Source organism: Phaenicophaeus curvirostris, chromosome 1 (assembly GCF_032191515.1).
Source record: "Phaenicophaeus curvirostris isolate KB17595 chromosome 1, BPBGC_Pcur_1.0, whole genome shotgun sequence".
NCBI classification, from domain to species: domain Eukaryota; kingdom Metazoa; phylum Chordata; class Aves; order Cuculiformes; family Cuculidae; genus Phaenicophaeus; species Phaenicophaeus curvirostris.
This window is the reverse complement of record NC_091392.1, coordinates 25,363,597-25,388,860: the sequence shown is the minus strand read 5'-3', so window position 1 is coordinate 25,388,860 and position 25,264 is coordinate 25,363,597. Positions and strand designations below refer to the sequence as shown.

General features: G+C 40.0%; 1 protein-coding gene across 1 annotated transcript in view; it reads right to left on the bottom strand.

The window, feature by feature from the left end:
• Positions 1-1,594: 1,594 nt before the first annotated feature.
• ANKRD26 (ankyrin repeat domain containing 26) overlaps positions 1,595-25,264 on the bottom strand; it is a 50,509-nt gene continuing 26,839 nt past the window's right edge. The window contains exons 21-35 of the mRNA XM_069850933.1: positions 23,264-23,447; positions 22,856-23,002; positions 20,740-21,693; positions 19,984-20,136; positions 18,987-19,162; positions 18,709-18,802; positions 17,344-17,418; positions 16,088-16,222; positions 14,911-15,023; positions 14,377-14,506; positions 12,841-13,122; positions 11,920-12,155; positions 11,264-11,510; positions 4,462-4,507; positions 1,595-3,111 (exon numbers count right to left, since the gene is read on the bottom strand). Coding sequence (XP_069707034.1) covers positions 2,963-3,111; positions 4,462-4,507; positions 11,264-11,510; positions 11,920-12,155; positions 12,841-13,122; positions 14,377-14,506; positions 14,911-15,023; positions 16,088-16,222; positions 17,344-17,418; positions 18,709-18,802; positions 18,987-19,162; positions 19,984-20,136; positions 20,740-21,693; positions 22,856-23,002; positions 23,264-23,447 — 3,121 coding nt within the window. The 3' untranslated portion in view covers positions 1,595-2,962. The remainder of the gene's footprint in view (positions 3,112-4,461; positions 4,508-11,263; positions 11,511-11,919; positions 12,156-12,840; positions 13,123-14,376; positions 14,507-14,910; positions 15,024-16,087; positions 16,223-17,343; positions 17,419-18,708; positions 18,803-18,986; positions 19,163-19,983; positions 20,137-20,739; positions 21,694-22,855; positions 23,003-23,263; positions 23,448-25,264) is intronic.

Below are 25,264 nucleotides of genomic sequence, written 5' to 3'. Positions count from 1 at the left end.
TTTGGATTTATGTGGAAATCTTTGGGAATTCTCACTTTTATGATTTCAAACTTCAGTTCTGCTTATGATGCAGATGGAAACCTATATGCAGATGAATGCAGTGATATTTCTACAGACTGGCCAGACTTGCTGGTGGTGGCCTGGATCTGCAGTATTTGCACTGATGGGACATGTATGTGACTTAGTGTTCTCAGGTACAGGGGACAGATTGTCAAAGTTGTGTTCAAAGCAACATGCATGCAGAATACCAGGAAAAACACACAGCAATAAAAACTCTGGTTATTTACAACCATTTCAAACTCAGTTTATAGCATTTCAAATCAATAAAAACCTGGGTTTTGCCAACTGCTACTTAAATACCACTTAATCTCATGTACACAGACTGGATTTATGGGAGTTCTGTTTTGCAGTGAGTTGTAGCACTGAACAGAAGCCAAGGCAGGAAGTGATTATGGCTAAGGAGCTGATGCTGATTGAAAACGTGTGATGCTGCGGAGGAAATGGCACACAATAGAACCTCAGCTAGTTTGGAAACAGATTTCAAAACCAGAGCACATTAAGACGTAAACAGTCAATAGGACTGGGTCCCGCCTTACTCCTAACAATCACATCGTTAGCAGTAGGAACGTGCAGGATGATTTCCATGATTAAACTGCAAGTGCAAAATGCGTGAAAGCGCGTGCTCATCAATGCCAAAGGGAAGGAGCCATTTTGCTTTTTGGCATGTTTCTCCTACTGCTTGTCCTAATTTATCCTGGATACAAGTGCCGGGCGTAAATGCATCCCTCGTGGGGATGTGAGTAATTCAGTGGACAGAGTGAGAGCAGTGCATGATACTTACATTGACTTCAGCACAGCAGCAGTCAAGTTCAGGTTTTGGAACTTCCTGATCTCCTTCCAAAGGAAGTTTCTTAATTCCTTTCCTAACGTATGTTAAACTGTTTCAGGTCAGTAGCAAATGGTATAAGAAGTTGTCCAGGTTTTGCTCTGTTCAAAACGTTGGTTTGAAATGTGGCCAGAAAACATGATTAGTTTTATGTGCCACTAGAGATGGACTTTCAAATGAAGGGATTGACTCACTCCCCACGCCGTTTTAATGGCAATCAGCTCCTGTTATGGGAGATGCCGACACTGAATTTCCATTCTGTTGCTCCACCAGCTGAGAACTTCCCTTTCTCACTGAGAACTGGCAGCACAGAGCACGTTAAGAAACTAACTCTCCAAGATTATCACAATGACAACATAAAGTGAAGGCAAAGATGTTCTACACCTGCTTTCTCTGTGGAAGGACACTAGGAAGTACCAAAAGCTGAACTTCTCAAAGAGCCTGGGAAGTGATTATTAGCAATACCCCAACTCTAGTCCATCATCCATTTGAAGCACTATTGTGCTTCAAACTTCCCACAAGGAACCACACACACACGCGCTGACCCTTTGCCTGGCTTTCAGGAAGATGCAGCTGTGAACAGAGCTGAAAGGAGCAGAGAGCTCTGGAGAGTGGTATGGGCAGGGAAGGGTGTGGAAAGCAAAGGCAAGAGGAACAATTGAGACATGTACTGGATTACAAAGTTTATTAAATACCAAGTTGAAACAATACCATGTATTAGCTTCACAAAAATGTATTAATATAAAAACCTACAGTATCACAGCAGCATTCATACTGCCTGTTAACTCAAGTCTTTGAATTAGTAGGTAAGACCCCCGAATTTTTCCGGTCACTAGAACCACTCTTACTTTTCCAGAACTGGGAGTTTATTCTACAATTTTCTGATCATTAGTGACTTTTGTAGACAGGATCTGACAACTGTGGATCTTCATTAACAACAGGTAACTCCTGAAATAAGTAAATCTGCTTGTTTTATCAACACAAATGTCCCACAACACTGGCTAACACCTGGGCTTACAGCCACCGTAAAATCAGCTGCCAGCAGCAACAAAAAGATTGGCTATCCTATCCCACAGGTTTGAGAAAGTACCGAGGAGACTGAAAGTTTATATATATTATTTGTTTTTTCCCCTGATATGAACTGTTTCAGGTGCAGCACAGGTGTTTATGAAGGAACTGTGTCTAAAGCTGCCATAATTTCTAATACCCAACTCAACATGAATACCAAGAGAAGCAGTGGGCATGAACTGAAACCCAGAAGGTTCTGTCTGAGCATCAGGAAACACTTTTTTATCTGGGAGGGTGACTTAGCCCTAGCACAGGTTGCCACGCATGGCGACTCTGGAGTCTCTGTCCTTGGAGACGTGCAAAAGCCAGCATGGGCCTGGGCGATCGGCTCGAGGTGGTCCTCCTTGAGCATGGGGCTGGATCAGAGAACTTCCACAGGTCTGTTCCAACCTCGCCTGTTCTGTGGCTCCATGATACAAACCAAACACACCAAAGAGACCACAAAGCAACTTTCTTGGCACTACTATCCACTCACTGTAATTTTAAATCTAAGGTGCATAAAGTGACAGCAACGTAAAGTGCCCTGTTCTCCAGCTTGGAACACTGGCAAAACTTTCATTTTATCAGCAGAAATATTTACTGCACCAGGACTGAAGCAGCTGGCTGAAAACGCACCAAATAATGTCCTAAGAATTAAAGTAATGCTGGAAACATTAAAAACAGAGCAGAAGGATTAAACAGAACAGAGCTTTTGATAAAATAGAGAACGTGAGTGGAGCAAAATAATGCAGCTGCCTTCATGAGAAACATTTTGTGAGGTCTGTCAAGCTCAAGAATCATGATTAGTCAATCTGCTAGAAAAAATACATTTGGTTCTTATTGTGAGTGCAAAATACAACAACTACGCATCAACAGACCAAGAGGTAAGTGCAATGTGCTTTACATCCATTTAACCGACTTAGAATTTATATTCAGACTGCAATAAACAAGCTTTAAAGTCGGAACCGTAGGATGGGAAACAATAGATGTAAACAAAATGATTTCCAGAGCCTTTCCCTAGCATTTTATTCAAATCAGGTAGTTTTTGGTTAAAACATCACGGTATTCCTGAATTGCCCTGCAAAGTGGATCCTGGTCAGCAAGGAAATTTTTTGAAGATCCATCAGTAGGTACCCTGGGAGAAGTTTGTGCAGATCCAGTTTCAAGTTCAGCAGTAGCTAGGGAGAAAAAAGACAACATTCCTGGTGTTACTTTTACTGTAACTCACTGTAAAAACATCATGGGTAACTGGAGAGACTACAACCCAGAGAGAAATTTAAAAACGTCCAAAGGAACATAATGAAAAGGTGAGGCAAAAAGAAAGAAATACTTTTTTTCCTGCATATTCTTGTCGGTGAATAGTATTTCTAAAGCTAGTTGATACACTTAACATCTTCAGGGAACTCACAAACAACTCCTGCTTACACCAGTGCTAAATTTAGCCTCCTGTGGAGCATTTCAACTTTGAGTGTCTGTTTTCGTTAAACATTCAAGCTAGTGGTTTACTGGAACACTGCTCCTATAAAACAGCTTCTGCATTTGCTGTGACAACTTTAAAAGAATCTGCCTGTGAAAATGCAAACACTTTTGCGCTGCAGTCTGGCCAGGACGAGTCTTCCAGTCTGGCACATTTTCTGAGGGGCATCTTTGTAACTCGCTCTAGGAAAAACCCCTTTCCTCCATGACGATAACAAACCCACCTTTGCCATCTTTCTCCATCAAACATACTCCATGACCGCTAGCGGATGCACAATTATGTTTAAAATGTACATGGATGCAATGCAATAGATTTATGTCCATTCAGATGCATGGAGACAGCTATGAAGCTGCAGCTGAACACTATTAAGCCATGAAAGAACAGAAGGAAATGCTCTCAGGGGCTACCTGCTTTGAAATAGCAGTGACTGCAAAGTTGTGACTCTGGAGGAACAACTATTAAATAGGTGGAATTCCTCTTTTGACACCTGGCTTTATTATAGAGTACACTTTACGCTATGTTTTACAAGCATTCAACTCATATTTGCCTAAACACTACTGAATGACCTTTTCCTAAAGCAAGTATTGTTTGTTACTGATTATATTCTTCTTGCTTATTCAAAACAGACTGCAACAAATAAGCTACAAATACAAGCAATCAGTAAGAACAGCAAAAATCAAAAAATAACACCAGACAATGCTTATAGTTTAGTGCTGAATGCACTTGATGTATGTGGAAGAAGCGATGGCTTAAGTCTGTAACAATCTTATCTCAGGGCTTCTTTTATGTTTGATGTTTGTGCTTGAGGATTAACTAGTGAAAGGTGACTTCAACTTAAGCCAAGTTATCTGTGTGTGGGAAACAGCTGAATTTTCTTTGCTCTTTTATTTTTTCAGGCAATTGCATAACATTCTACACAGTATTTTGGTAAGCAGAACATTTTCACATTCAAGCCTAAATTGGAAACTAACAGAAAAAAAAATAAAATCTATGTTTAGCCCAGGAACTTGACAGCTTTCAAGCCATTTTTTTCCTAAGATAATGACATTACCCTGTTGAAGTTCTTTAGTGATTTTTTCATCCAGTTCCCGCTGTACCTAGAATTATACAGAAAATATACAGTTAGTATTTTAACAACTACATTTTTGTGATATTAAACTTCTAAAACATTCTTAAAACTCACACATAACATGACAAAACCTAAAAATATCATCCCAAATAGAGGAATCTTGGTTTGGAGGTTGACTTTCTAATGAAGAGAAACTCTTGGTCACCCAGGCTGTAGCATTCTCACTGCTGAGCCACATTAACTGTAGCACAAAGCAGTCTAACTCACCAGCTGGTTTATAACTGGGCATTTAAAAAATATACAGGAGGAAAGCACAGTGGAGTTACCAAAGTGAAGGCATGGCTAGTGTCTATCATCAAATACACAAGAACGATGTCAGCTAAGTGCTGAGATATGCACAAATGCCATCCATAGGGAAAAATTCAGTTGAGAGTGGCCTCTACAGCTTTGTAAGAGATGAGGTGCAAGGGCAGCTACTGCAGAATTGCCATATACTGCTGTATAGAAAAAAACCATACACCAATATTCTTTTCTCCCTCTCAAGATGGAGACTTTGAAGTGTTCTGGCAGATCATGCCAAGATTTTTCTTCACCGTTAATACAACTACCAAGGCAGCCATACATGAAAATATAAACCCAGACCATTTTTACTTGCACACTTTGTACTAAAAGACAGCAACATCCCTTACACAGCAAGTGCTGTAGGTTTTATCATGTAAGCAAAATCAGCTTGGATCACAGAAAGAAGCACTCACTCCTATCTCCCCTAGAACATGGTCATTGCTACCAATTAAGCTATTCTCATTTATGATTCTGACCTCAAATCTTCATAAGAAATCAGATCTTTGGAAGGGTCATACTCCAAGTGATGTATCCTGCTGTTTAGATTTGATGATACTTGTGACACCTGATTTTTTTCCATCAAGTCTGTGACACATAGAAGGGAATTTCAAAATATATACCATACAGCTTCCAGGCCACAAAGATGCCGAAGGACTCGGACCACGAGTAGTCTGTGTGGAGAGGCTAAGAGAGCTGTGATCATTTCTTTATGGCAGTAGAGAAAGCTGAAGGGACCTTATCTATGTGTATAAATGTGGTGGGGTAGTAAAGAAGATGGAGCCAAAATATAATTTTAAGACAAGGAGCTTTTTGTTTTTGTTTTTTTTTTTAATCGTAAGCGTGACCAAACACCAGAAAAAGTTGTCTGGAAAAGGTTGTGGTGCATCCATCCTTGGAGATGTGCAAAACCTGGCTGGACATAACCCTGAGCACCTTGCAGTGGCTGACCCTGCTCTGAGCAGGGGTGGGGTTAGACTAGATGATCTTCAGAGATCTTCCACCCTTACCTGTTCTGCGATTCTCCAAATGTAGTACTGAATCCCTGGGGGAACAAGCATTTATTTCATGAAATGAGCAAGCTCACCTAGCAACATACCAACAAAATGAGAACTGAAATACTGTACAATGTACTCAATGGGCCACAGGGACCAAGAGCCTCAGGAAGGCGAGCACTCTGCATACCCTCAGCAAGAGGAATAACAAACAATAACTCCAAGGGCCAAAGAAGTGGGGCTGTAAAACAGCAAAGTGGAAAGAAGGGCTCTCTCTCCAGGACTACAGGGATAGCTGTGACCAAATTCACCAGCTCCTCCAGGAGGGGCACCGCTCATTGGAATAGTCTGTGCCTTCACAGTTAGAAAGGAGGAGCACAGAGCTGGAAGACCCAACAGGAAAGGACCCCAAAAATCATCAAACCTCTAAATATTTTCAATCCGGTACAAGCAATCCTGGTGAGAAGGCATCCCCCTAGTACATGAAATTAGACGTAGGTAAAAGGAAAAAAGCAGGAAAACTAATGCCTAGGCCAAAAGACAACTCCAAATCAGGACCAATCCTAATCAAAGCAGTAGTAGTTGAGGTGTTAGAAGAAACCACCTTCCCTGCTTTCTGGAGCCTTCACAATGACCAGAAGGTCCAGAGAGCCCTCCACAACATGCACAGATGAATCCAGAGACAAAAAAAGATCTTGTTTTCCTCTTATTCATTCCATTAACATCTTTGTAATTCTCATCCACGCTTGAGGAAAGATGAATAGGTGGAAATAAAGCAACACACTGAGTTCTCAAAAGGAAATGAAGAGCCGTGCAAAATACACCCTTGAGGACTACAACTTGCCTCCACTGTTCTCCCTCCCTCCTAAGCCCCTGGAAAATGCATTGCATCTGACTATCCCAAACCTCCTGAGCAGGTACTTCTCATCTCACTGCACATCTCTGCAGGCAGTAACATACTGGGTTCCCTTACCGAAGTAATTCTTTTTCAGAAAGTGTTGTCAACTTACTACTTATCCACATGGGTTGCTTGAGAACAGAGCAAGTTGGATTCTGTAAGACTCCATGAGACGACACTCAACTTCAGAACAGTACTGGTACTCCAGACACCACTGTTACTACCAAGAACTTTCTGAATATCAAAAGGAGGGTAAACCAGCTTACCCCTACAGCAATTCCATTATAACATGAAATCCATAATCACCTGTAAGATGACAGCATAACTTCCACAAAAGCCGTAACATTACAAATACATAAAGCATCAAAGTACTCCGTGGCAATCATTCGACAACCTAATATTTGCAGTCCAATATATTTGCAGCCCAATATATTTGCAGTATTAGCAAAATGTGAATGCATCAGTGAGTTTTGATTAAAACCTACCGACATAAATAGAAAAAAAACATCACCAGTATAAAATATCACTCAACATTAAATACTGGCTACAAACCTTGTCATGTATCTGTCTGCAGAGAAAAGAAAGAGAGAACATATTTTTGATTAAAGAGCTGAATAAGAAAGGAAAATGGAATTAAGTTCAGAGGTCTTCAGTGAGAAATAGGAACATGTCCTACATATAAATGAAGTAAGTGAAAAAGCTGACCATACGAAGACTGCTACAATACAAGAGTGCAGACGGAAAACAATCAGAAAAGGTACAGAAACAGAGAGCACAAGCAAGACATTCCCTTTTTCATGTTACGCAGGAAAACTGCTTTCACGTTGGTTGCAGCTAGCAGAAGTCACTATTATTTTCTCTGTCAGGATTTAAGCTTGAGATTTCTTAAACCTAACAACAGGACTCCAGTCCCAAAATCTCCTTGCATAACTTGCAGCAGACATTCCTGGTCTTAGTCTGTGGACTAAGGCAGCAGTTCCCAAATTACGGTACACAGTACACTAACAGCACCTCATATTTGTATTTCATCTGCTTCATTCAATTTAGTTCTGGGAGATGACAATGCCAATTCCGGAGCAGTTTGGGGGTCAGCAGAGCAGATCATATAAAGGCAAAATAAGTACATCAAAGATCGCTTTGATCTTCCTGTAAAAAGAGGCAATACACACACATATCCTTCTTGTGACACAAATCCTACTAACGAACAAATTTCAGCTAACCTCCTTATAGAACATAATGAGCTGCTAGTCAGCACAGTTGCCGTTTGTAATTACATGCACAAAACTTTTCAACTACTTGTAATTTATCCCTCATTTCTGGAGCTCTAATAAAAATAAAAGACAATTTGCATGTGAATGGGATTTTACTGGTTAATAAGCCTGAGTTAACATGAACTTTTTTGTATTTTTCAAGATACTTCTGCACGTCCATTTCAAGGTTATTAATTACTGTAGTATATATACTTGACAAAGGGGAAGGGCCTACACTGGAATGGAACACATTTCTTCGTTTTTTTTTAAGAACAAAACGCTAATTTTTTTTTCTGAGCTTTCAACACGACCATCTTCAAAATGTATGACTATGCATAATCACCAACCTGCGCCTCTTACATTAAACAGTAGTTTAGGAAAACTGAAATATTCTAAACCTTTAAACTCCAAATTCCTTAGTTATGTCTAAAAGAAGCAACTGTGTCCACTTGCCAGAGGAACAGTTTTTCCTCTTGTTTGCAATCAGCATCATTTACCAATGTTTTTTCCAACAGTTGCATAGACAAAGAATTAACACCAGCATTTTGAATAACAGTGCGAAGTATTTTTACCTCCTTGCCTCTGAAGCTATTTTAAAGCACAAAGACAATTTATATAAACACTCTCCTCTTAAGAATGGCATATCCTCTACTTCAAATAGCCTTTCTCACCCTGGGCAAGCTACTGCAAGACACATCAAATCTGCAGAGAGCGCTTTGACTAAAAAAAGAAACCCAAGATGACTACCTGAGGCACGCTGCAGTTTAAGCTCCTTAACTCCCTGTCATTATGAGCTTTAGTGGTAGGAGCGTTTGTAATCTCCAGCCAAGAAAGCACTCCTCACCTTGAATTTGAAGGCAAGAGAAATTCTGCAGAAAGGAACCAAGTTACTGGGAAAAATGAAGCATACGTGAAGCTGAGCAGTAAAGTGAAGAAAACATTCAGAGTCAGAGAAACTCTTCTGTCTTTAAAGAATCCAGAGAACAGACAATGTACTAAGCACCACAACCTGCAACGCACTCTGAAATAGACTGTCATCTCCAAATTCTTTCCTAATCTTCCAACTTGTCTCTCAAAAGGCACAGGACCCCTGCAGAAATGAGAGCACAGACTGTATATCTGGTAATTTTGCATTTGGAAATGGATCAAGATTCACCACCCATTATTTTATACAGAGACATATGTGCAGTTTTCCCCTTGTTACTTCTGGACTTAAAGATTTGTTTTAGAATTTAGTCCTCTTTTTCAGCCACACATGTCAGGAATCATGTACTTCCAGTTCCTGGAAGACATGGCATGGCTTCAAACACTGCCAGTGACACACTACACTCAGTTAACAAAACTTAGGCCAGCAGTCCTAGGTGGAATACCCACTTCGTTACATGTCCTCTAGCTACTACTGCACCTCCTAGAACCCTGTTTCTTTTTTTCCAGAAGACTCTGAAAGTGAAGATCAGATTAAGACACTCCTGAGTACAATGCCCATTGAGTGACTTGAGGCTACAGACAATGACATTACAAATACCATCACGTGTTCTCTAGCTGGTCATTACAGGAAGAAGTATCATGAAAGGATGTGCAGCTGGATTTAGTAACAGGGAGGTTCACAATAATAATTTTGAGTCCCAGAGACCATCCTTCTGCTTTAAATGAGGGAAAACAGGCATGCTGAGATTTCCAGCTTTTTCTTAAGAGAACCTGGTAGAAACGGTGAGAAATAGGTATGTTCTCTGAGGATTTAGCAATAGTTTTACTTGCCTTCATTCAAGGAAGATAACTTTAGAATTGAATACTGTATTAGAAATAGAAGGTAATCTTGAGAAGGCAAACTGTGTATAGTAAGAGCAAATTATCCTCTGCTCCTCAGCAGATGACAAAGTCTCTGTAGGGTTAGGGTTAACTCTTTTCTTTTAAATTAGGGCAGTTTTTTGTCCTAGAAGCGGGATAGTTTCCTCCTTTTTCTTTTCTTCTTTTAACATCTTGCTCCCATTTCCGTCCTTTCTTTTCCTCACTTGTTCCCTGCTCCCTGTTCCCTCTTATTCTCTTGCCCTGGTCTTCTCCTTATTTTGTTTTTGCAGCGGGTCCCTGAATTTTGCCTCCTTTCTACTGCTGGCATGCAGAATAACCCCATACAATTACATCTTACATGCAGATGGTACAGTACTAACTGCCTCCTGAGTTCTTTCTGTAATGTATGCCCACCCCTCTGACCTGAAAAACACATCCACCTTGATAAAGAAAAGTTATCCATAACTGCCATGCCACACATTACCTACACTACTTTGTTTTTGTTTTGTTGTTTTTTTTTTCCACTTCTTAAACCAAGTGCAGTATGTAGGCACATTGCTTAAATGGGTTCTATCTGATGTGGGAGGGACTGCTGAACTGAGATGGACTTAAAAGTGAATAAACGTGCGAAGTATTCATTCAACAACAGAATACTCAGGGGACAGAATACTGACCAAATAGAGAAGCTTGTCCATGACTCAGTCCTATACTAGGTGGGAAACTCAATGACAACTAGTGACATCTGGTTTCCAAATCTCATGATCTCACCATTCTGTAAGGGATGTTCTATCACACAGCTGGCTAATTACAGGGCATACTGTGACCAGAGGTATTGCAGAGGTTGCAGCATTGCTGCAAAATTGAAAAGCTGTGGAGACTTTGAGGAACAGTAAAGTTTACCGTTTCATGTAATAACACATAGGAGGAACTACCTCCAACTCATAGTATATGTCCCACGCTGAACTATAAAGTGAAAAGTTACATAATCCTATTCACGCCACCCTCTTTTTGAAGCATCCTTTTGTTGGTATTAATACAATACGACAAGTTCCAGTGAAGAAACTGATACAATAAAGATCAGTGAAAGTGGAAAAGGTGTCTCAAAGAAAGATGTCTGATGGGATTTTGCACTCATTGTGAAGTCAGCCATTTTAAATAGCTCATACGCACTATATATTAAAATTTAATGAAAAGCTTAGCTGTGAACTTCCTATGCCACAGTATACTTTATCACAGTTTCTCTTGTAAAAGAAGGTAATTATGCAGTTTATTATTTAGATTTCAGCATTTTTTGGTCTTTGCGCACTCTTGGAAACTTGTAAAACCCTGATGACCGAAAGTCTTCATCCCTACCAAAAATAGTTGTGTACTGTTCTGATGATTAGCACTTGTTTTAGCATATTTGACCATATGGTTTGGAACTATACATTTATTCCAACTTTAGGCTAAAAATCATAACCTCGCTTATAGACACTCTTTAGCATTAGTTGAGAACAGTATTTCAGAATGCTTACCTTAGCCACATAGGCTTCAACCCTGTTTCTTGACGATAATGCATTCCCAGCCGGGCTTAGGAAGCTTCCTGCTAGACTCAGGCTTCTATTCAGTGCCAAACTGTTGCCAAGATGTTCCAGTTCAGTTGAATACAGAACTGGACTTGCAGACAGACCACCACTGACAATGCTGTTTGTGATTAAGGATTTGCTCCTATGGCGCTCCTGAAGAAGCTTAGCATTGGCTTCTGCTAGTCTCTCATTAGCTCTGAAACATTCAGAAGCATACAAAGAATTATCTTTGGGAAAAAAGCTTTCACAAAGTTATCCTCCACATCTTTGACTATTATGTGACTTCTGAAAGCGGAAGAGATTAAGAGTGCCCAAAACAAGAACATCATTTGATCTGAGGATTTTTGGAGAGCCTATTTCTAAGAAGTCACACTACCTGCAAGGAGCAGCAAGAGTTATCAACACTTAGGACTTCTTAGCTTAAAAACAATTGAGAGAATTGATGACACTTCTAATGAAGGAGAAGGTTCTTAAGGGACTTCACTCACAAATCCTATGCTTACATACATAATATGCTGACCAGATGGAGAAGAGTGATTTTAGGAGGACAAATGCATGAGGAAACGGTAGTATCTTCTTACCACCCTAAAAAAGCATGGGCTTACCTTTCCAGTTTATTTGCTAGGCTTCTTCTAATTTTTACTTCCTCCAGATACAGCTCTTTGTACCTTTCCACTTCTGCCTGTGTGGATTCTTTTTGTAAAATACTGTCTTGTTGGGTGTTTTTTATTCTGTCCAATTCACATTCAAGATCTCTAATTCTGTGTTTTAACTGGTTTCTCAGTGAAGCATGATGACTGGCTCTGATTTGTTCTAATCTCTCCTGGGAGGCTGCCTGTGTCTGAAACAGATAATGCACTCTCAGTCATCACAAAGAGCTCGCCGTACCAGTCAACTTCATGTACCAAATTTGAAGGGCCCAGCTTCACTCAGTGAGGCTCCTCACTTCCATCAGCAATCAAGGCAGATCCCTGGAACTACCATATTATTAATTCTTTTCATTCAAAACCAATCCCCCTCTTAGCAATATTATTCATCAAAGCTACTAATGAAAGAACACTGTCTCTGTAGGACAGGGCATACAGAAAAAGATTCCCCAAAGGAATTATGAGGATTCCCCAACTCCACACCACCTCCCGCCACTGCCCAACTTTGGTGGCTTCTTTTCTGAGCACTTTCACCTGTACGATGACAAAGCAAGATCTGTATGTCTGGCCAGGACAACTGGAAGTTGCAATACCCTTTCACGGATTAACAGAGAACAAAACCAGCTGACAGTGATAACCCCACCAAGAACGGCAAAATGGAAATCTACCTTGGGCAAGCTTTTGATTCAGGGATTTGCAGGCACATTACACACATATGAAAGCATTCTTGCCCTGCCATATTCCCCTCTCCCACTGTCCTCCAGGAAAGACATAAGTACAGCACTAACACACAGAATTAGGCACCAAAATGCAAATACTAAAAAAATTACGACCACAACAAAAATATAATAGATTCTAGAGACTCATGAATTCAACTACCTGCAAAAATAGATTGACTTCTTGTAGTTTCTGTCTTATTTCTTGCCCAGCTCGTTCTTCCATCTCTCTTTTATATTGTTCTACTCGGCTGTGATCTACCATGTTAGCCTCCAAACGATGTTTGAGGTTAGCCACCTCTTCCTTCAGCTGGCATTTGCTCTTCTCCAGTTTTTCATGGTTCTCATGCATGGTGGACAACTCTTCTCGCAAATCCTGATTTTGTGCTTCTAGCTGCGTGCATTTTTTAGATTCTATCTCTAGCTGTTGTGAAAGTTCACCAACCTGCAGACAGCACAAAAGGAACTCAGAGGGATCTAAAATCGGTCAGTTCAGAAGAATCAGTAAGGGTCCCTGATCTGCTGACTCAATATTAAAATCAGGTTAAACCAGGGTCTTAAAACAAGAGCAGCTGTCACAAAGTTTCTGATAGCATTCCTCAGGCTCCCATCCTTTCTCAGTTCTGCAGTAGTTCACCAACCAACAGATACAAAACTAGCAGCATTTTACCCATAGGGCTAGGCTGAAAAGTACTAGGGCTACTCTTATGTGCGATGCTCATATGTTAATGGAAAATCTAAATGTAACGCCCTTCCCTTTCATTCAAAATAACTCATCCAAGAGAAATAAAAAAATGCTACTAACTTTTGGACTAAAAATGGACCGCAGCAAAGGCAGTTGACTCATTCCACAATAATAAGTTCTAAAAACAAACATCACTCTCAAACATGGCTGCTTTAGCAACAAATTTGAGCAATGAGTGGAGAAGTAGGTAAAAGGTTACATGCTACTGAAGAGGCAGAGCACTTCTGGGAACTCTGCTTCTGGGTTCCTGTGACAAGGGAAAGATGGGCCGAGACAGCTTCTAGTGAACAGCACTAGCGAAATTTTTCTGCGTCACTTCACTGCATTGTGCCTTGGAAGGCAATGACACTGTTAGAAAAGCAAAACCTGAACTTCTTCCTAACTTGTGCCTAAGACAGTTCTCAAGGGGTGACGCTGGGCAAAGCCAACTTCATGCAGTTTTGATTTATGGTGGTGTTACTTCTCTCTCTCTCAGAGAAGTAATTAATCTTCAGACCCAGAAGATGCTGCCACAGCCTCAAGCTGCTCTCAGCTCTGAGCCTCACCTGTGGATGTGATGTCCTGGTGGGACTGCAGACTTGCCTGTCCCTATGGACTTTGCCTGGTCATCTGCACTTTTGGCTGACCAGACCTGTCACCAGACCTCCAGACCTGTCCTGCTCTTCTTGGAGAGGCCCTGTGGGACTGCTCCCTGGCCCAAGAGGCTTGCCCTTCCTCTACAGCACAGCCTCCCCTTGATGTGCCCTTGCAGATACTGATTTGTACATAATACATCTGTATTATAGTCATCTACTACTCTAACAGTAGAAGGAGCATCAAGAAAAGTCAACCAATTCCAAAATATAGCCAAGAAAAAAAAAATCAACGTGAAACGAAGTATAAGGAAAGAATAACACGGGTTCCAGAAGAAAAAACTCCACTACCAAAACGAAATCCAAACAAACCAGAGCTCACCTTTGTTCTTAATCTACCAACGTCATTGGCCATATCAGAATACTTGCTCTTCATTTCTCCCTGCAAATTAAGCTCTCTCTGCTCATACATCCTTAGTTTCTTCACAGCTCTGCTAAGAAGCCTCTTTAACCTGCACAGTAAATTAGCCAAGAAAACAATGAAGCCTTTGTCACATACTCTTACATAAGTCACACAGACATGGCTTGCTTCATCTTTAATGTGCTCGACACACCAGGAATTACTGAGAAAAACCAGCATTCCTGGGCCACAAATCACTTGGAGAGTCCAAATTTCAACTGAAAAGAGAAATGAGAGGCTTCCTTCCCCCCAGGAGCACTGCAGGGCAACTTGCACTTGCAGTTCTTTTGGCATCAATTGAAGACTACAAGCTCATGCACAGAAGCACCTTGTGGGAAACTAACATGAGGCTTGAATTTGCTCACAAATAGGTATGTACACCTATTTTTACATTGAAGTTCAATAAAGCTTGACTTCTACTCAGGGATGTCTCTTTACCATACTAAAAAGCCATACCTCTTAGAGTCTTTCTGCAGTTCAATATTTCTTTTCATTTCTTGATCTAGGCGCAGTTCGACTGGACGTTTCAACTCTACCAGCTTCTTCACTTTCTTTCTTTCACTCTCACACTTTCAAAAAAGTAAAGACACATGACACAAACAACATAGGAACAACATCTATGTGCAGTATGTGCATGTAGCATTCTCCACAGAGAAGCTGCAGTACATCTCTGTCCGCTAGCCAAGCTCTACAGAACACCAAGGGACAGAATTTCTGAGAACATTTATTAGCTTCAAGTTTCACATCAAACAGGCCATTACCTAACAACAAGCAAATGCTTCCACTGCAGCTAAGGCCACCATCTTCTAATGCTTCAAGGTAAAAAGGTGGAAAAGATGGTGGAGAATACTTTGGCAGTTCCTCTGTTCGTAGCATGGCTTACATAGGTACGCACACCATGGCGGAACATGATCAATCTAAAACTTTCATGGGAAAAACAGGGGCTTGCAGGCAGAGGCTTGTGGAAGCTATTGCCTTTAGGAACTCTTCAATGTTCTACTCGCCTCTGCCATTACCTCCATCATTTTTGTGGGTATTTACTTATTCACATGTTGTTCTTCCTCTTAGATTTTTCTCAGTCAAACTAGAGGAGAGCTGGCAGCTGTTTCAACTTTGTACTTCCATTTTTCCTCTACAGAAAAGGAGAAAGGGGGAAGACTGCCCCTTGGAAACCGGCAGCCATTTCTTGTTTCCCAAGCACTAGTTAAATTGCCCTGAATTCCTTCAGTATGTTTTTCTGCAAGGCTTTTAAGCTTCCACTACCATGAAAATATGCAGGAAGCTGCTCCACAAATTGTACTAGAAACAAGAAGCATTTTAACCCTGCCCAGAAACAAACTGATCAGAAGATGATCAGAAGGTATTCAAGGAAGAACGGGGGAACTGCAACCTTGCTCAGTATGCTCAACTGATACCAAACCACATTGGAAACTCTTCCCAGCAGAACCACTCCAGAATTTACACAGATACTCAGCTAGCTTTTATTTGCTTCCTGGATGATCCCAAAACCACAAAATACTCAGACTGTGAATGGCAGGGATAACAGAAAAAGCCTAGAATGTTAGAACTCGAAAAAAGGGTGGACACGTTCTCCTGCGTACTGACTAGTGCCTGGAGAATGTTCTCGGCTCACCTGTTCCAAGAGCTCAGCCTTTTCCCTGTCAAGCTGAACAACACGCTCTTCAAGGTGGGACCTTAACTTCAAGTGATCTTCACACAGGCTGTGCAAGTCCTTTGATGTCAGAGCCATGACATTCTGCTTTTGTATCTGTGAAAGCAACAGTGGCAAAAGAAAAATCTAAGGTAACAGGAAAGACAACATTGCAATAAAAAGCAGAAACTGTAATCGAAACAGGCCTACGCTCTCCTCTCCCCATCCAAGATCTACAGTTCAGGTTAATGCAATGTGGAAAAAACACCTCAGGAAACATAATCAAGAAAAGGAATCGAAGCTGGCAGACAGAAAGAACACTAGAAGCGACAAGATAAAGTTGTAGCTTTGGGGTGTAAGAAAATACACATGCACACATACACAAAGTCACCCTATTACTTCCTTCCAAAGGTCCTCCAGAGTTCATGATACATACTTTGTAATATAATAATTCCTCTAGTGCCCACCACAGAAAATGCCCTTTGAAACTCACAGCTTCTGTAACAGCTGTGCAGCTCCTGAGAGCAATAAAATGTTTTCAAATCGGCAGTGCTATTTATGCTTCTACCCAAAGGGACAAAGATTTGCATAAACAGATGCATTTTAATGGAACAGAACTTGGTGATTCAGTTCAAGTATAAAGAATGCAAGTTGACTAGATGCTTTCAGTGGCATTCTGTGAGGGGAAAAAGAAAAAGCACAAAGGCTTAGATAAAAATTCCACAGGGTGTACTACTTTCTCAAGCTTCCTTACAGAGTAGGTAAAATGCTGGGTCTTGTGACAGAAGCTAACATGGTCTTGAGGGCAAGGTGTGAGAAAGCTGGAAAGATAATATGGATCTCTTGCATCCAGTCTCCCCTCTCAGCTTGCAATGACAGATCTGCCCCTTGCCCACAACATTCATCTAATCCATCACCTGTCATGGTGTAACTGCAGTAGGCAGCTAAGCACCACACAGCCGCTTGCTCACCCCACCCTCGTGGGATGGAGAAGAGAATTCATCAGGTGGATCATGCTGATAAGCAGAAGTATCTCACACACCACAACAGATACAAAACATAGCAGCAAGGGAATAAGGAAATTTACAGCCTTTTCCCTTGAGGGTGCCTTGCCTTAAAACCAGAACAGTGTTTGTCAGCTGTACTGTACCTGCAAGCATACTTGATCTTTTTGTTAATTACCTGCACACAAAAGATTCAAAGACTAAAACATTCATTCACAGAAACCAGTTGTGTACCTGCTGATGGTGGTCCTCTGCAGCTGCCTGTGTTGTTCGTAAGCTAGTTATTAAGTCTTCTAGGCGGTCATGAACCTAGAGCATTAGAAGAAGAAAGAAAACACACTATGACCTTCCAAACTGAAGTTTACACCTCATGACGAAAAATAAACATTACATACATCTCTTCACCTCTTTATTCTTATTTACACCCAACACCAATGATCATAATGGCCTTAGTTTGATGCCACTGTAAAACTGTTAGCAAACATCACCTCTGCCATTTGCGTCGGGGAGAAAGAACATTACATGAGATGCAAAGAAGCTTCAATGAAAACAAGCAGGAGTTGCTTTTCCCATCCACAGTACATTCAAAAACCATGCCCTGGTTAATAACCAAAGGGGAAGGACAGGTTCACTGCTAACAACCCAAAAATAATTTGCTTCATACGGGCCACCAATGAAAGCACCTTATCTGACCTAAAATTAACAATGTGTAGAGGCAGTGGGAAATTCCAAGGCTTGCATGGAGCTCTGCAAATGATATCACAGGCATTCCTCTTCACTGTTTCATGAAAACAAACGCACAACCGTGGCCAAAGGAAAAGCAATTCTGCACAGCAAAAGCTCTGGGTAGTGTAACTTTTGTTCTAGTCTGATGATGCCAGTCAGTCAGGCCCTGGCATCTTAACATATTCCCACATGAAAGTGACTGGAGGTGCTAGCAGGCAGCCAGCTGAACACAACCCAGCAGTGTGCCCAGGTGGCCAAGGACACCAATAGCATCCTGACTTGTACCAGAAATGGTGTGGCCAGCAGGACTAGGGAAGTAATCATGACCCTGTAACTCTGCACTGGTGAGGCTGCACCTCAAATACTGTATTCAGTTTTCAGCCCCTCCCTACAAGAAAGACATTAAGGTGCTAGAGAGTGTCTAGAGGAGGGCAACAGAGCTAGTGACAGAGCAGAAGTCTTATGAGGAGTGGCTGAGGGAACTGGAATTGTTTAGTTTGAAGAAGAGGAACTGAGGGGAGACCTCATCATTGTCTACAACTACTTGGAGAGGAAGTTGCAGCAAAGTGGGTGTCAATCTCTTTTCCCAAGTAACTAGCAACAGGACAAGAAAAAATAGTCTCAAATCATGTCAGGAGAGGTTTAGACTGGATTCTTTACTGAAAGAGTGGTCAAGCACTGGAATAGGCTGCCCAAGGAAGTGGTGGAGTCACCATCTCCACAGATTTTTAAAAAACGTGTAGATGTGGCACTTCAGGACATGGTTTAGGAGGCATGGACTTGATCTTAGAACTTTTTTCCAACCTAAATGACTCTATAAATTTGCAACAAGGCTCAGAAGCTCACAAAAAAGGAAGCCTGTGATCAACTTACTGAGGCAGAGGCTTGCAGGTCTCTCTGAAGGGCTTCAATCCTCTGGTTTTGCTGCTGGACTGTGGCTTCCAGTCTGGCATTTTCAATTTCAAGGCTTTAAAAGAAATACAGGTCTTATTACGGACCAATTCTGAAAGAGCAGCATGAAATAATGTAATCTAAAACAAAAGCATCTTTCAAAATTACATATGAGCTTGCTGTGATGCAAACAGGCTATTCTGTTCTTTTCAGACAATCCAAGAAAGCAGACACCTTGTTTCAATGTGTTATTCTCTCACCGTTGCACATGTTCTTCCAGTTGTTTTATAGTGTTATCAGTCCCAGAAGATGCCAACAGGAGGTCCTGCAGTTTCTGGGAAGAAGCTATTGCTTCTCTTTCCTTGTTATCCAAGGCAGTCTTCAGATTGTTAACACAATGCTCTGACTGAAGATGATGTTCTTCCAACTCTCGCAACTGTAAAGTCACAGTAAGAAGCCACAGTCAGGTGAGATTTTCTACACAGCAGACAAGTGCTGCTGAAGAATTCAAGGACTGCATATATCTGTGCATACCCTCTACCCAAAGAACTGTAATCACTGCAAGTACATTCAAGCCTTCACTTCTACTAGCAAGTGCTCCTCCATGAAAATATGAACTAAAATGTTCACCCTTCTCCTGAAGCGAGTTCTCAACCCTCTCATGAGGAGATTCAAAATGATTTCTATTTCAGAGCTCTGAAGCCTGTCTACTCCAGTTTTAATAAGAGCACTGCAAAAGGTGGTCCCCACCTCAGAAAGTAGCTTGCACTTCAGTTGCCAGAAATCTGGTTAAAGATGAAAAACAACAGTGGGGCCACAGAAAAGGAAAAAAACGTGTACATGTGTGTGCAGAATCAGTCATAAAAGCATTCAGAATTGACAACATGTTAGCAGGAACAGCGAGGTGGAGGGGATACAAGGGCAAACACAGCATCAAAAAGCCCAAATACAGCAGTCCAGTACTTCTACTTTTCTTCAGAAATCAGACAATCTGCTTGGTCAAGCCAAATGCAATAAACTATAGACACATCAGTTTACTTTCAAAAACACCTCAGCAAACACAAACCTTTGTCCAAAAAAGGACTTTGTGTCCTCACGTTAAAGACACGGACACCAAGTTTATAAAACAGTGCAATTCATTCACACATCATTAAAACTGTACTATTGAAGTTTTTTCTAGGCTTTTAGGGCAAAACGTGATCCTACTTCCCATCAGCCATCCTCACATGTATTCATATAGTTAGAGACATTATGTACCTTGGTTTTAAGCTTTTCCAATTCCTTTTGCAAGTGCAGCTTGTCTTCCTCCAGGTCACTACGGAAGCGTGCAGTAACTTCAAGTGACGCTTCTGACATAGATTGCTTTTTAAGAGCATCGGCAAGCTCCTGCTGCAGTTGTCTGATCACACCCTAATGAAACAGTTAAACAAGCATGAAAAAAAACCTATAAGAACAAGAAATATGCTTTTACTTTAACTTATTTGATTACACAATTAGACCCATCTTCAGATTGAACTCTTAAATTTTGATAGGAATTTATGGACAAGTGATTTTTTTTTAAGTAGAAGCTTAATATAAATCCATCCATATGACTTCATTTGTCTGCATCTTCATTTCTCAGCCCTTGCATATTGGATGGTTCTTCCTTTTATACTGCTCTTATTTCTGTCATCAGTGCAATACATACATAAAACCCACCAAATATGTAAAACCATTCTACAGGGCATAGAACGGCCTAAGGAAAAGAGATGGAAGAAGTTCTGGAGAAGAATCACCTTTCTTGATCAAAGCTTACACTTCAATACCTTTTTTTCCATTCTCTGTTCAGACCAGAGCAGTAAAACCTTGTTTGCCAAAACCTTCCACAATTTGAAGAGAAACACGACAAACAAGAAACAAAACAGCATTACTCAGTCCCATGGCACTTAACTTATACCTGCTGCATTTTAGAAACATAAAATAATTTCAAGAACTGACAAACTTTAAATTATTCCTTCTAAGTATATACTTTACCTCTCTTTCTACTTTGTCAGCCTCATGTTTAAAGACTTGTTCTCTTAAATCAGAACACCTGGCATTTAATTCCTTGTTTCTCTCTTCCACTAGGTAAACTTGCTTTTCAGTATCAGCTCTGAGTTTGTTGAAAATATCATTAAACCGGTCCTGCACATCATTCACTACTTTTTCTTTGATGATCCCCTTGTTATGCAGATCTTCCAGTTGCTGACGGAGTAAAAGGTTTTCACTCTGGAGCTGGGCCAATCGCTCCTGCATGGATTCCTGCTTTATTTGAAATTTGCTTACTTGATCTTTCTCAAGTTGTCGAGCATGATCACTTTCCTTTGCCTGACACTGGGCTTGACTTAGTTCTTTCTGTGTCATTTCTAAAAGTAATGTTTTTTCTCTGAGTGTTTGTTTCAACTGGTGAAGTTCATTTTCCAGACTATTAGACTTGCTTTCAGCTTTAGTCAGTTGCTGAGACAAGCTCTTGTTGGTTTCTCGCAGATCAGAGAGGTCATAATGGAGCTTGTCTTGCAAGCGAAGCCATTCATCACGTTCTCTTTGAAGTGTCCGTTCAACATCACTTTTTGATGACTGATGGCGTTCCAGTTCTTGAACAGTAGAGTTCAGGCGCGAACGAAAAGATTCAATTTCTGCTTCTAGTCTGTCTTTGCTTTCTTTTGTCTGCTCAAGTTTGGAAGTTAGTACTGCAGATTCTGCCTTTAGCAAGTTTAGCTGTCCATTGTACTGCAAAACTGCTTGTGTTAATGCTTCCTCATTCAGTTTAAGTTCCTTTTTGAGATCTTCATTTTTTTCTTTCAAGGTCTCGTTTTCTTCTAAATACTTCCCTCCTTCCTCCTGGTGCCTAACTCTTACTTGATCAAGTTCAAGTCTTAGCATAGCAATCTCATCTTGTAGCAACTGATTTTTGTACAACAGATCCTTCTCTCTCTCAGTGTCGGATTCCTGCATGACAGGAAACATGAATAAACAGCTAGGTCGGTAATGAATCTACGAAAACACTTCAGCATTAAACTGTGTTTTAACATTTCTAATATCGAAGCACGACTTCAAAGATAAGAATGAATTTTCAGGTAATACCTAAACTACTCTATGAACCTGTACATGTGTACAATGTAAGCACATGATTAAATTGTAACACACCCTTAGAACCTAAATGAACATCCCAAACATAAATCTTTTTTTTAATTAAACTAGCAAACAAATAACAAAATTTAAGACGTCACAAGCATAAAGCTTTTAAAAAAATGACAACGCTTTCCTATATATGCATACCTTTAAAATGTTCCCTTTCCAGTTAATTTAGCTGTTACAAATCCGCAAGGCTAAAAAGGGTATTTTCCTTCTAAAATGTCTTCTTAACGCTTACCCTTTCGTATTACTGAGAGGTAATGGTACAACTCAGTCATACCTGGAATGCAGTAGTCTCCTATATTTCCTGTTTATTATATATGTAATTTGTTTCCACATAAAAATATTCATCCTACGTCTACTGAGCAGCACAGGCAAGAACAAATAATTCTTCCAAGTGCTGCACATACTTAGTAGATTCAGTAAAATCTTATTAGGAATTTTTAATACAGTATTTACGGTTGCTTTTCTCCTCCAATAATTCCAGTTCCTACAGACAGCTTAATTCATTGCTGTTATTCCTTCATAAAATTTTAGTATGTGGAGGTGGAAAATAAAGGCATACTTGAAGTAGGGAAGTTTGATAAGGAAATAAGTAATTAAAAAATCAAGTATTGGGAACACAAAGATTGAGTATCGAACAACTTTCCTCCCTGTCAACCTTGACATAGGTGTTTCCCTGCTAAAAACCTGAAGAAGTGAAGGTAAAATGTCTTTGAAATTAAAAATAACATATAGCTTAAGAAATAGCATAAATAGTGTCTTTGATTAGTTTCCTACTTGGACATGTCATTCAGGTACATACCTTGCAGAACTTTCAAAGACATTGGGCAAAGCAGAAAAGGTATTCACACAGTTAAGTTACACTGATAAACTGTAAATAATCCATCAAGAAGCAGAAAAAGTTATATAAGACTTCTTATGACTTCAGAACAAACATGGTAAAATTTAATGAATTAGAACAAACTCTGTTTACCTCTGAATTTTTTCCTATAGTTCTTCTTGTCTCTTCTTCTAGCTCCTTTTCTCTCCAAAGATGGTTGTTCAAAATTCCTTCTTGCAGGGCTCTGGCACTCTTTTCCTGAGAGAGCTGCCTCTGTGTTTCATCACGCTCTTCTTCAGCCTACAGCAATAGAATTAAACTACATGAATCTTGAGAAATATCAGAGCTCATATTCTTGCAAATATTGCTTCCCCACAGGCTACGATAATAAATCAACAAATAATACATTTTTATTTTCTGCTGAAAAATTATGAAATACAGACTGTTTTGTAGTAATGTAGAAAAGTAACTCAAAGTCAGGCTTTGCCTGAAATACAAATGAAACCTAATCAAACAAGAAGTGGAAAATACGATGAGTGTTTAATTCATTATTTAATATACCTGTTTCAAGACCTTTTTCAGTGTTACTAACTCCTTTTCTAAATTCTTTGAGTGTAACTCGAGTTGCTGTTTCTCCTCCACCTCTTTACAATATTGATCTTCTTTCCTTCTGAGATTTTCTCTTGTTTTCTCATACAGCGTTTCTACTCTGAGTCTCTTTTCCTCTTCTTGTTTCAAAGTACACCTGGGATTTAACAGAATATTTGAGAAACTAAAGCATCAACATAAAAAGTAGATATTCTACATTATGAACTTGCAGAGACAACCTAAAGCATAAAAACGTTACTTTCTTTCAGATTTCATATTTTTACCATCTTTTTTAACTTGGAGAGTTCTAATTCCATTCCATTATCCATGGTATCAGTTGTATAAGACATGGAAATAAAACAGATTTATCATTTATTTGTAAGTAGGCTTACATAGGTAAATACACAGTAGCATGCAGGTGTCTAGAATTTTCTTTAAAAAACATCTTCATATTACAGACACTTCATTCAAAACGGTTTTTTGTCTTATCAGACCAAAGCATCATGCACTTTTGCTATGACTAACATACATTTTCTTAATACGCTGAGCATTGTCTACATATTATGGATCCAGTGATTGCAAGTAATACAGGCAAAGCAGCACACTTATCTACGACAGACCCAACCATTTCTTAGCAAGCCTTCTGTAAGTCCAAAACAACTGCTGACCATAGGAAGAGTAAGCATTTTCTGTTTACTCAAAAGTAAGCATTTTCTGTTTACTCAAGAATAATGCCGAACTTCAAAAATAAGTTTAGAAATGCATAGGGTTTAAACTTAATATGATTAAAAATAAGTTTTAAATCTCAATGGATCTACATCAATGGAGAAACAACAGTAATTTAATTTTGAAGCTAGTTTATAATGAAAGCCTTTGGGAATGTCAACTTCTCCACTAACTGAAACAATCAGCAGTAAGCATCAACGTGGTAAATAATGGTCCATAGTGTGTCCATGGTACTCAAACAAGAAAATAGTTTTATGTCTGATCATTGAGTATTTTTTTTTAATATCCTTGCAACGGTCAAAAAGAAAGGAAAAAGAAAAATCAAGTATTAACATAAGGAAAGAGCTGCCAACTGAAAATCTGCTTTAGAAATTCTGCTAAAAATTATTTGAAAGACTGATAGCAACATTTGTATTTGAGTGGTTTATATTGAAAGGAAAAAGCTGTAAGTAGCGCAATTTCACAGAAAGCAGAGCTTTTAAATGTAAAGTTTACATTGCTTAGAGAATTTATTTAGAAAGAAAATATTAATTGTTTGTAATTGATAGATACTTGAGAATTCTGAAAAATGGCTCCAGTCAAATCCAGATCAAGTTGAGACTGGCTTTGTCTTCTTCATAATCCTCTTCCACACACAGGAAAGCACAAGTCCTTGAAGCTCAGCTTCCCCAGCTTCTCCTCAGACGGCTGGTGCTCTTGCTCCCTGACCAGCTTGGTAGCTCTCTGCTGAACTCACACATATCAATTAAGATCTCTGTTGTACCGGGAGGCCAAAAATTGGACCCTGCACTCAACACACAGTTCAGCAAGTGCTCATTAGAGGCAGACAATCACTCCCCTCAGTTTCCTGGTTCTGCTGTTCCTAATACAGCTCAGCACACTGTTGACCTTCTCAGCTGCCAGCTCATAAATGGCTCATGTTGAGCATGCTCTCTGCTCAGAGCATCAGGGAGCTCAGCGAGCTCCCCAACCAGGGCATTCCACAGTACATTACTACAAAGGCATCTTACTTCCCAAGAACAAGGTTTTTTGCATTTGTCCTTGCTGAATTTCATATGGTACTTACTGGCCACTCTTGTCTGAAGTCATGTGGAACAGTTATTAAAAAACTCACAACATTCAGGTCTAGCTCAGGAGTTTGGGGTAAGGAGCAATCCCAAACTTGACCTTTCTAATAAACAAGCAAGCAAGCAAGCAAATACTCTAGTTTCTGTTCTGAGTTACACTCTGTGGAGTTAACAGAATTCC